General features: G+C 34.4%; 1 protein-coding gene across 1 annotated transcript in view; it reads right to left on the reverse strand.

Annotated features, from left to right (window-relative positions):
* Positions 1 to 538: 538 nt before the first annotated feature.
* Positions 539 to 12,706, reverse strand: part of Pkhd1l1 (PKHD1 like 1) — a 137,698-nt gene continuing 125,530 nt past the window's right edge. Inside the window, 6 exon segments of the mRNA XM_042672936.1 lie at positions 539 to 728; positions 3,831 to 4,103; positions 6,908 to 7,061; positions 7,383 to 7,529; positions 8,242 to 8,393; positions 11,503 to 11,844. Coding sequence (XP_042528870.1) covers positions 718 to 728; positions 3,831 to 4,103; positions 6,908 to 7,061; positions 7,383 to 7,529; positions 8,242 to 8,393; positions 11,503 to 11,844 — 1,079 coding nt within the window. The 3' untranslated portion in view covers positions 539 to 717.

The raw sequence follows: 12,706 nt of genomic DNA on the forward strand, positions 1-12,706 counted from the left end.
CTGTCTGCATTTTCTAGTTTATCTTCTTGAAATGTTTCTATTCTTTAGCTAGAGTTGTAGATCACACTTAGTGGTGGTAATCAGTGCAAAGAAAGGCCAAGCAAAGAACAAATTTGGAGTTGTTCCCAATGCCCATTTTGTTTACCAATATCAAAAAGCTTATAATACTAGTGAGGATTTGCAGGTCCAGACCTAGGACTGTATGAAATTTCTGGAAGTATTCAGGACCTGAATGAAAAACAGTTTGATAGAGGTATAAAACACACTCATCTCCAGAATCCTCAGGAATTAGGATGATTTACATGGTTAGAAATCAGAGCTTCATTAGTAGAGAGATATCAACCCTTGAATATATGTTCTAATACATTTTTTTGAAATGCCTACAACATGACATTAAGAATTTAAGTGAGAACTAGACAAGTTCACTTGGCTCTGAAAGGATTCTCTGATTTCTTGGTATAATTTGGAGGTGGCATATCTGCTTCCAAATCAGAGATTTTCAGAAGTTTTGTTTTAGTGAAATAAGAAAGTACAAATATAAGGAATCAAAATAAGCTTGTATTTTGATGAAATCTTATTTTGTAATTAATACATTTTAAATGTTATAAAAGTATTTTAGCAAATTTTCTTGAAGATGCTATAGAAGGTTTCTTGCTGCACAACAAAGTAGTTCACAAATAAGCAATCTTCCTTCCGCTGGTTCTTTGGAAGAACACTTTAGTTGTCTCCTAAAAAAATGAAAAAATACAAAAGCTTTTAAAAAGCCATCATAAAAGATGGTATGATTAAAATATATTTCATTAATTTTAACTTTTAAAATATTTCATATTATGGTTAAAACAGGAAAAATAATACCTAAAAGCAATTTAAAAGTTTACCAGTTTTATGTTAAAATCAGTAATAATTCTCTAAGGAAAATGTAGAATTGTGTTGCTTATATCATGTTGTGGGAAGTTTTCTGTAAATATTGCCATTTTGTTTGGTGAAATTTCATGATTGTTTCCAAAGTATAATATTTTCAGGTCAAAAGCAAAGGTACGAAACAAGCTAGCATTGGCTAGCTTATTTAATTGGCATTTAAATCACTGGTAGTTTACTTAGTAGTAAAGAAAAAGCTTTTAAAATTTTTAAAGCTTCTAAAGTGAACAGCGTGCTTTTTATTTGGAAAAGGCCCTGGGGAATAAAACAATAAGCTATATAATTCACTAGTGATTTGAAAGTAGAATTTTCTTAGTTTGGAAAACATTAAAGTGAGGAGTCACTGGGATTAAAGTCAGTGGGAAATTTTGGAAAATGAAGAAACGAAGTATATAAGTATGCAGTTAGCAACATTTATCTATTTAACTAATTACCTTATTTTATTTTTTTTAATGTATGATACAGGGAAGATGCAATAGTGAACTGTGATATGGCAAGGGACAATTATATTTTAATGCTTCAGAAGAGAAAAATGATTTTGAACAATTTTTTATGTTATAAAATTTTAAAAACTAGTCTCAATTTTTATTAAAATTCTGAACCCAATTAAACTTACATAAAAATAACTTGAGTCTTAGTCATCACCTATGATCTCTCAACTTAAACTTTCCCATGTATTTAGCTATGAAAAGACAGACAAGATATCTATAAACCATGCTTCTCCCTTGACATCTGGATCCTACCTATTGTCAGTATGAGGGAAACAGGGCTTATTCTTTGCAATTTATGGCTATTCCTGAAGCCTCAGTTGTTGGTTTCAGGTTCCTTTTTTTTTTTTCTTTGATTTTGGTTACTTCCAGAACTAGCTTTATTGTGTCTCTATATCCTGACCTCCTTTATATTTAAATTTAAAATCCAGTCATGGCTTTTTATTACTTCAGGTACTTTTGTTTGTCCTGAATTACTCTTAAACCTCAAATTTTCTAAAACTTTAAAATATTATGTGATGCTTTCATTTCATTAATATACCAAAAGCTTAAGTCAATTGCAAACTCTGCCAATCAAAGCTCTTTACAATTTGTCCAAACTACTCCTACTCAACATTTTCCCTTAAGTCAGATATGAGAACTTGTGCTTCTTTTAAGAGCTAAAATCAATTAAACATCATTTTTAGTAACTATAATACTTAAAGCATAAAGCACAGATCTTCTATTTACCAATTAATGAGGAAGACTATTTTGAATATAAGTTTAATAGAAATATACTACATAAAGCCCTGTAATAAAAATATAAATTAAGAGACCAAAGAATAAGGGAAATAAATATCTTGTAGAATAGAAATCAAGAAGGAAAATGTGCTCTAAGAAGTAGAATTTGAGTTGGACCCAGAAGAATGTTTTGAGAATTGAAGAGTAGAGGAACTTTAGATAAACAGAGAGATTATGTGGAATTATCTAGAAAGGAGACAAGTCTGGATTTAGCCAGGCAAGTGTGGCCCACACTTGTAATCCTAGCTACTCAGGAAGCTGAGACCTGTGGACTGTGGTTTGAAGTCAGCCTGGAAGGAAAGTTTACAACTCTTATCTCCAATTAACTAGCAAAAAGTGAGAGATGGAGATGTGGTTCAAATGGTATAATGCCAGCCTTGAGTGAAAAAGCTAAAGGGCAGTTCAAACCCCAGTAGTTGCTTTGAGTTCAGATCCCAGGAATAATATCCACATAAAAATAAAACCTCGGTTTAGAGTCTTTTGGTATTGATGGTATTTTGCAATGCCGAGGAATACTTGAGGTTTTCAGATCCTTGTACTTTCCAAAGCAAACTCTAACAGACTGGAAGAGAGGGAATTTAAAAACAAGGAATTTAGGAAGTTGTTAAGACAGACTAAGTGAGGATTAAAAGCATTGAGAATAGAGCAGTGAGAAGTTAATTGAGGGACAAAGAACATGGTTGGATGTGGATGCCACAGAGAGGGAGAGGATGTGGAGCTTGAAGGAAAGGAAGAAGTCAATGATGTAGCAACCAGGTTGCTCAGAAAACATGGTATTATCATTAACTGAGATATTAGCAGATGTATGCTTAGAAGAAAAAGAAGAAATCAGTGCTGAGCATTTGTGGCTGCAGCTACCTTTTTTCATTCCCACATTTTTCTTTGCTCCTACCATATCCTTTTCTTGCACGCTTTTTCCCTCCCTCTCAAAATTGACATATCATGTAACTAGCAACTTTCATGTGTTGCTGATAAAGTAATATTTACAATCATCCAGCAGGCTACATTGTAGCCCACAAAGAATCCTCTTCCCATTAATTTCCTTAATGCTCGCTACCTCTGTTTGTTATATTTGGTAACTAACACCCAAACATACATCATGTGTAGAACCTTAATACATGCAACCCAGCCAAGCTTTGGCCACAACATGGAGATATGTCTGAAACCAAGTCAATAGCCTGGATTTGGTGGGCTTTTATTTTCATTTTGTTTTTGCTGGACCTGTGAGAAAAAGGGAGTACATTCTGCATTGACTATCAGACTGATAGAATGTAAACAGGAAGATCTTGGTACCTTTGCTATGAGGATTGGAAGAAGGGATGACCTGGGAGTAAAATTACTACTAAGGAGATTAGAGCCAAGACATAAAAGGAAACAAGGTTCTGTGTAACATCACTTGAGTTTGGGATCTTGCTGCAGTCAAACTTCTCACAACCAGATAAAGGTCCTGAGATGAGCTGTATTTATCATTCCCTACATTCTTACATACCAACATAGAATGGGAAGAACATTTCCTGTAAGGTTGTCAAGTCTCTGCCATTGAGGATGACATTTTCTCTTTGTGTTATCAGTGGTGACAGGCATACATGCTGTGCACAGTCTTTACTCAGAAAACACATTATGCACAAAATGAGCCATCTTTACCTGCAATCATGTTCAGAATAAAAACCGTGGCCATAAATATTTCCAAGAGCAAAACTCTTCCCATCAGACAACTCATAACTATGGTCAGTATGTGGGCAGATGGACGCACAGTTGATGCTTCGTTGTGGCTGCTGCTGCTGCCACTGCTGCTGCTGCTGCTGCTGCTGCTGCCGCCACCACCACCACCAGAGATGGACTGTGCTGTTAGACTGAAAGCTCTGGATTCTACTCGAATATTGTTATCCAGGAGAAATTCAATTTTATAATTTTTTCCTAGTAGAAAAAAAACATAATAGTTAACTTCCTCACTTATTTTCCAGTTCCAATTTGGTTTCCATTGACTTCAAATTAGGATCTAGTACCAAATGAAGTAGTTTTTGCAATCAAGTCAAATAAATTAGTTTGAAGGTCTCCGAGCGAAAAGAATGTCTTCTTACTAACCATGGACAGGGAATTCTCGATAGATTCTCTTTCTGCTTCTTAGGATCTTTTTTAGACAGTTCCTCAAAATGCAGGAAAATAGGGAAGTAGATGTAAGAGTTGAATGTCTATTTCATTTGTGCTTAACAGACATAGTCCTGGAGAAGCTTCACCCTTACTTCGTGGAGGTAGAGATGAATATTGAATATTTCAAACAACAGAGTTTTAAAAATATAGTCTCCACTCAGACTAAATGACTTTAACCATCCTCTACATTGGTTTTAAGTCAGATGGCAGTTTCACAGCACAACTGAGACTCTTTTTTCCTTCCTACCCCAGCTAGACACCTTAGGGAGACACCAATGTTTATGTTTAGAGTATAAAGGAGAAAGGACTCGTTAACATATTTTTAAATCTACACATTAAATCTTCCCATACTTTTGAATATGAGATAACCAATGTCTTTTTCTGCTACATTATTTCTTCTGGTACTACTGCTACCATTAGCAGTAGTTTTCACATAGAACAGGTTTGTACTGTTTTATAATAAGTCCATGATCTACATTTTTTCTATTCAGATGGTCTTGTTTGCTCGTAATGAAGTAGTTATGTGTAGAAGCAGCATGATGTAGCTGCTGTTGGGCAGATCTCAAGGGAATCCCTGCAGAGCAATAATCCATGAGAGTGGGTACTAGAAAGAGACAGGTGGCCCACACTTGTATTCCTAGTGACTCAGGAGGCTGAGATGTGTGGAGTGAGGTTTGAAGCCAGCCTGGGAAGGAAAGTCTACAACTCCTATCTCCAATTCACTTGCAAAAAAGTTAATTTTCTCAATATACTTTAATAAATTTTACTGTGGTTAATCTGATAATGGACCAACTGATCTAGAAATAATGAATATGTCTATACTTGGCTGTCCTTTTTATATATAAGCAAAGAAATGAGATTTCTCACATTCTCCTATTCTTGATGAGATGAAGGGTAGAGGGAAAGAAAGTGAGAAGGAAAAGAAGGAGGAAGAAGAAAAAGAAAAGGGAGAAAGCAAAGGATATGGAAGGAGGAAGACAAGGACAAAAAGGAGAGTAAGGTAGGAAGGGGGAAGGAAGGAAGAGGAAAAGGGGAGCATATGAGAAACACTTCTCTATAGGATTGATAAGTGAAAGAGTTGAATTTTGAATGAAAAACTATTGTATAAAGTGCTTTTTTAAAAAATTATTTTGGTACCACAATAAAATTCTACCATCTCTCTTATTGCTTCAGGACTTCAGCAGTCTTTACTTTGAACCATTGCTTTCGGAAATGGTGAACAGCTTGGGCACAAGCTCAGATTTTTGTTCAGGATATTACTGGATCGACTTTAATGAGGAGGTGAGCAACCTTATCTTAGGGAAACATTCTGTGATGTGTCTCATTTCCTATAAACATGTTCTAGTCTTATCACCACTTAAGATGACTGTTAACAGAATGCAGCTTAATCAAAAACCATTAGGACATTTTAGGTACTTGCTTAGAAACACACTGTTGAGCCCTTGTCATTTGATTTCTATCAGTATTAGATTAAGATCTTGCCTCTCAGTAAACATATAACTTTTCAAGTCATGAGACAATAAAAAACCTAAGGGAAAACCTTGGAAATTATTTTGGCTTTTGACATCTAGTTATTTAAAACTTAGATTATTTCTAAAGTTTATTTTCCTTATTTTACCCTCTATCGTTACTTCCATCAGGTGTGTGTGTGTGTGTGTGTGTGTGTGTGTGTGTGTGTGTGTGTGTGAGTGTGACAGAGACAGCAGTGATAAGGAGTGAGAAAGTGTTACTTCATACCCTTTTAATAACAGGTCTGCTTCAAAGTATAAGGAGGTTATCAATTTTATTCTTTTAAATACTTTGTAATCCATCGCAAGTAGAAATCCATGTTTGTGGATATCATTTAAACTCTAGTAGAATAGTCTTTTCCAGTAGGAATTTTACCATCCATATAGATGGTAAATATAAGAATTTTACCATCCATATGGATGTCAATATAAGAAACCACACAGTGAAAGATAAATTAACTGAAGTTAGTGTATTGACATTGAAGGCATACTGCATACAGGTTGGTTGGGTATATGTCATGATAACTCATAGGGGACCTGTATTCTCAAAGAGTGTTATAATTCTCCACAACAACTGGCCAAGGATCATATGGGCACTGTGGCTCATGAAAATGGTTATGTTTTCTCCTTTCCATTGGCTTTAAGAAAGATTACAACCTAGCTCAACTCTTAACTTATGTATTTGGCTGTAAAGTCATATGAACCTATCTTACCCTTTCTTTTTTTTGAATTTGAAAGCCCACATATTAGTTTTTCTTACTATAAATATAGTATCTATTTGGTAGATAAAAATGGATAAAAAAGAATCTACAAGTTGACACAATTTTATGTATATCCTCAAATTATCTGTCTTAATTTAATCATTTATTTTCTTTCTTTTGCCAAGTAAGTATATTTTTATAAGTTAGATTCAATATTTTCTGAAACAAGACAGGGTCTAACATACTGACTTCTACAATTCATATGCCAAAGTTCTGTAAGAATATTTTGTTCATTAAAAGAAAATTATAATTTTCCTTGCTTATGGGGTCTATATGTGAGGAAATAAAATACTTTACTCACCTATTCTAAGAGGAGTAAGATCTGTATAGTTGGCCCAACAGCTGCTAAATGGAATTGTTGTATTTCCATTAAGGCCGCTGACTTGGTTATTATTGGCATCTTTTAGTATAGCCTTCAAAGTAAGTGAAGTAATCCCAACGGATATACAATTACCCTCCAAAAAAGAATAGAGAATTATAGCAATTGGATTGTCTTTTGCTCTTCTCAAAAGATATGCTAAATTTATTTTTTTAAAAAGTCTCCTTACAAATTTAAAATCTACAGAAGCCCCTCATTCCACACAAAAAGTTCATAAATATTGTCAAGGAGTGCTCTCATTTCATATAAATGTTTTCACAACAGTAGAAGAGAATATGCATAGGTACAGTCTGATTTCTAAAATGCAATCCGAGGCTGCCAGTATTCCAGATGGCTTTCCATTCACAATTTACACCTCAATCCTTCACGAAAAGGAAGATGTTGTGTCAAAACTTACATTGGAATCTGTTGCTTTTACTGAAGGCTGCTGAGAAAATGGCTGTCCTGGGTGTGCTGCCACTGGCTGGGTGATCACGAAGAGGGAGGACACAAAGGCCACATGGTGGACAGGAAATGCAGACCTCTCGACTGGCTGGGCAGTCACCTGGCATGGACAGAAGAAAATGTGTTTCCCAGGGCATACTACATTCTACAGCAAACTCATCTCAGGCAGGCCAAGTGCAGTATCCTATTGTTTATTAAAAATAAGTCAGAGGGCAGATGACACCCCAAAATTGTTCAAGAATTCAAGGAGAGATCAATTTAACCCTAGCTGCTGGAGTCAGTCACTCTTAAGAACATTTTCTTAACAGTGATAGTTTTGATTATTTTCTGGAAGCTGAATGTGAATTAAAGGCTCTGTGGGAAGGGTAAGCAAATGCAATTATTATATTCAATGTACATTACATAAAAATCAAACTATCTGACGAGGATAGGATGAGGAAGGGGAAAAGTGAGGGAGAACAAAAGAAGAGGTGACGTTGATTAGGATGAATTGTACCCAGTCTGACTTACAGAATTGTTAACTCTTCATACAACTACTTAATAATGAAATTAAAATAAAAATTTAAAAAAGGTTCAGTATCCACAGCACATTAGTATAAATATCCAAAGCAAAGCACATGTGCAATCAGTACACATTTCAAGTGATCTTACTGTTTACTCAAACAACATTATTATCATTTTGGTAATCTCACAAAATATAGTCTACAGTAAATTAGAAAGACATGCCTTCTAAATTTCTGCCTTAAAATAGGAAAAAGTAACAATCTTTTAAATAGCTAAAGTGAATTTTTTCCCTAGGTGAATGTTCTTACCTTAGTCCAGCCAGAATCACTTGGGCGAGGGATAGGAGTGGTAATAGACATGGAAGAAACATTAAATCCAAGAATACTACTGATTTTTCCTAAAATTACAGCTTGTCCAAGAGAAGCAGCAGTTTCCTGGAGTTCAGATAATTGCATCTGACCTATGGACAAACAGTATCATGACATTTAGATTTAAGAATATAAAATTTTGAGAGAACATGGAAAATACAGTTAAAATACAGTTTTATTTGTAGTTCTCTGTCCATTATAGAATTCTAAGACTTGTAAACTGTACCCAAAACATATGTCTGTGTGTGTGTATATCTGTGTGTGTAAAAAATTTGGTAGAATAAGTGAAAAAGCCCAAAAGTAGAAAAAAGATATAAGGAAAATGAATGGGAGATTGGGAAAATGGATCTCTGAATTTAATACTTCTCCATGTTTTTTGTTTGTGCAGCACTATCAACTGTTTGTATTATAACCATTTTTTCAACAGCAGAATGTTAAAAGTAATATAATTGGTAATTTTAAAGTAAATGTATATGTTGTTAAGTATTATAATAAAGCCCCTTTTATTTCAACAACACAAAAATGATTTAATTGCAAATATCCCAGCAACATTTTTGTGCATTTAATTGTACTGTAAAATAGTTGCTTTGTATAACATGATTACAAATGCCCAAGATAAAAAGGTTTCTTTCTTTTTTCCTTTTTCTGCTTATGAGGTTGTTAATTTATTTACTTATGCCTATTTGATGTACGTGTGAAACAATGTTGTCCATTAACACACCTGAATTTTATATTTTGAGTTGCTCTTAAAAACAATTAGGTATAATTGTATTGTTATTTCAATAGTTGAAACTTCTTTTTTGCAATTAGTTCATGCTGATAAATTTTGAGAAGAATAAAATCAAAACAGGATGTTAATTTTGATTTTTTTTTGGGGGGGGGGTCCAGTTGTGGGGCTTGAACTCTGGGCCTGGGTTCTGTCCCTTAGCTCTTCAGCTCAAGGCTAGCGCTCTACCACTTGAACCACAGCGCCACTTCCGGCTTTTTTCTTTTTGCTTATGTGATGCTGAAGAATCGAACCCAGGGCCTCAGGCATGCAAGGCAAGCTCTCTACCACTGAGCCATCTTCCCAGCCCAGGATGTTAATTTTGAAAAGGAAGAATAATTCATTAAATTACCAGTCTGTACATTAATAAGTTGCTAATGCTATTACTAAGTTACTACAAAGTTGTTTCTTGCCTTGGTTGGCAGTTTTGATGGTTAATTTTAATACTATGTGTAGTTTCTGTTTCTCTTTTTTTCTAGATGGAAGGACTGGGATTTTCTCTTAAACTTTTGGCCCTATCAGTGCTCCTTATCTTAGGTAGTGACACCTCCCTGCATCAATTTCTTTGGTGCTGATGTTTAACTGTACTTCTCTGCTATACCAGACCTAATCAGTTTTCAATTTCTCACTACAGCCACACTATCAAAATCTGAGTTGAAGTTAGAGGTTACTAAAACAGCTTTTAAATCAGTTCATATCCATTCTTGTCCTTTCTACTCCATTCCATACAGAGTAGTCAGTTACTATTTACAAACAACTGTAGCCAGAATAAAGTGTTGATATCCTACATATCTTGATTAGCTTTTGTCCGGTATTTTCACAATTAAAAAAAGTTCTTAACTTGTCATTAACTGAGCAATAAATTATCCCAAGCAGTGAAAAAAAAAAAAAAGAATTGAAATCAGTGAGCTGCTTCTTTTAAGGCTAAACCATGATGCTACCCTCAGGCAAAAGGAGTAACGCTTGGAAAAGCACAGCCAGGGAATTTTATGCCCTATTGGTTTGTTTCAGAGGTCTCTTTCCCACGACTAAGACTATCCAGTAGGATAAACGCTGAAATTTTCATATTCTTTATTCTCTATGAATCCTTCTGGGATATTTCTCAAGAAGGCTTCACAAATATAAGGCCTTGTATTGTCTAGGGTAGCAGTACCAAGTTGCTTCAGGTCTATGTACTACTATTACTTTGCCTTCACTGGTTTTCTGTACCTGCTCTTCACTGTTCTTATTCACAGCACCACTTCTGGCTTTTTCTGTTTATGTGGTACTGAGGAATTGAACCCAGGGCTTCATGCATGCTAGGCAAGCAATTTACCATTAAGCCACCTTCCTAGCCTAATAGGTTCCTTCTGACAGTATGACATATAAATGGATTAGTTTCTGCTGATTGCCATTTAGAAACCAAAGGCATTGACTGAAGCCTTCTTATTCCTCACCCTGGTGATCTCCTTACTACTTAAGTAACTGTCCTGTAGATTATCTAGGAACTTCCAGATATCTTAATACTGTGTGAGAATATCTATTTTCAGGACAATGGGGAGCACAGAGTTCAACTCCATGCAGTTTTTCTTTCCACTTTCCAGTTTTTTGCTGTGAGTCAGTCCAGGCCAGGTCACAGGGATATTCTTGTAACTCAATCTCTGTCTATGTCTAGAAGACATACCAATAATCTGTCTTTCATTATTTTCCTGTCCTTAGTTCCATGCTCTCAGATTGTCTTATAGCTATTGAAAACATATGGATAATAAGCTAGACGTACTTTGAACTCAAAGTAGAACTGGACAAGTGGTGTGTAAGGAAAGCTAGGTCATATATAGGAAATAAATTACAATTTCTCTGGATATCTAGTAGCTAGTATAATAAAATTTGGACCTTGCTAACATACAAGGTTTATTAGTTATTTCTACAAGTGTGTGAACAAACTGCATATGTAGAATGGATCTATTACAATGCTCACATTAAATAAATTATCGAGCTGAGTCATGTTGAGTCCAAAGTGATTACCCAAGTCCAAGGAAGCACAGGCTGAAGTAAAATCAATTATGATTTTAGACAGAGAATACTATGGGATATCTGATTGCAACTCAAGGCAACAAAAGAGTTTTCTTGACAGATTTCCTCATCTCACTGAAAGGTTGTTTTCCTTCCTCATCTATCAGCTCTTAAGTTACTTCTTTAGGTAGATTGTCTCAGATTTTTTTATATTTGATCAAATATTTTTGTTTCCTAATCACCATAAAACAAGTTAAAACTAAAATTCCTTTAACGTTCCAAAGTTGGTGCTATAGGAGTAGAGAAGAAAACAAAAGGGTCTGCCTCTAGGTCATTACATGATTCAGGGTTAGTTGGTATGATTTCCTGAAGCCTAGCTCACCAAAACTTGGTTGGTTTATTGATGGCTGTAGACTTGGTAATTCTACTCTTTTGTCTCATACCTGTGGTGTCATTGGGTAGGAGCTGAGTGGGAGCTTCTCCAATCTCTACTTCTATTGTATGTCTCACGGATCTCTTCCTTCTTAGACTCTCTCCTCCTATTATTCTGGTGACACGGATTTTGTCACTTGGTATTTTTAGGAACAAAGCAAGATTTCGAACTAGATTCTGTGAGATGTAAAAGTCATCTTCTGTTACACCAGGTAATTGGAAAGAAACAAATATGACTGTAGCAGTATGAATCTCAATGGGTATAGTTCCTTTAACCAAAAGGTAAAGCATCTGGTAGGTCTTATCAAAGTAGTTTTCACCAACAGTGGAATCCAGGTTAGGAAGAAATTGCCCTACAAAAGAAAAAAAACAAAACATCAATCACATAGATTTACATGATCACAATTATGATGTAATATTTAACACTTGTTTTCATAAAGTTTTATTTTATAATTTTCATTAGAAATCATGCATATTAGGAACACAAAATATAATTAACATGCAAAGCTGAAGTCAAATCTTTAAATACTGTCAATAGTGATTATATTTTAAATTTTTCTTCAAAACCAATTAGCTATATAGTATAAGTGAGAAACAAATCTAATCTTAAACCCAGGAGCTTATACTGTGTACTTGTAACATTATTTCCATATTCAGAATTTTAAAGCTTTGACTGAAGGCACTGGTAATTTTAAAATATAAATTTAACTTTACTAGCCATCTAATTTAAAATATAACAATTTTAAGAGACTATTTACAATTCAATGTTTCTCTTTTTACCAAGGACAGAAAGTATGAAATGAAAATAAAAATATATTAAAGCATCTTAGAAGAATCTTAAAGCAACAAAACATATTTACAGTGGCTAACATAAACCACATTCAAAAAAGAGAATTGTTTTATAAAATGATTGAATTTTGTATAATGATTTAATTAATTATACACACATAATGAATGATATATTGTTTCATGCAAACTACTAACAAAGTTTAAGAGGTAATAAATTCACTAATGCATAATTAAGCCTAAAGGTTGAATTATGTGATAGTTGAATAAAATTGTTTGTTCCTTACCATCTTTTATTATGTGACAATGATAAATATATTTTGCATTATAAATTAAACTTGTTCTCAAATTACTATTGGGGCACATATACTATTTATATTAGGTAAGTTTCTCGCTATCATAGGAAGGAAGGAAGCAGAAACATCTTCC

This window comes from Dipodomys spectabilis, unplaced genomic scaffold, assembly GCF_019054845.1.
Source record: "Dipodomys spectabilis isolate Male_0828 unplaced genomic scaffold, ASM1905484v1 ptg000783l, whole genome shotgun sequence".
Lineage (NCBI taxonomy): Eukaryota > Metazoa > Chordata > Mammalia > Rodentia > Heteromyidae > Dipodomys > Dipodomys spectabilis.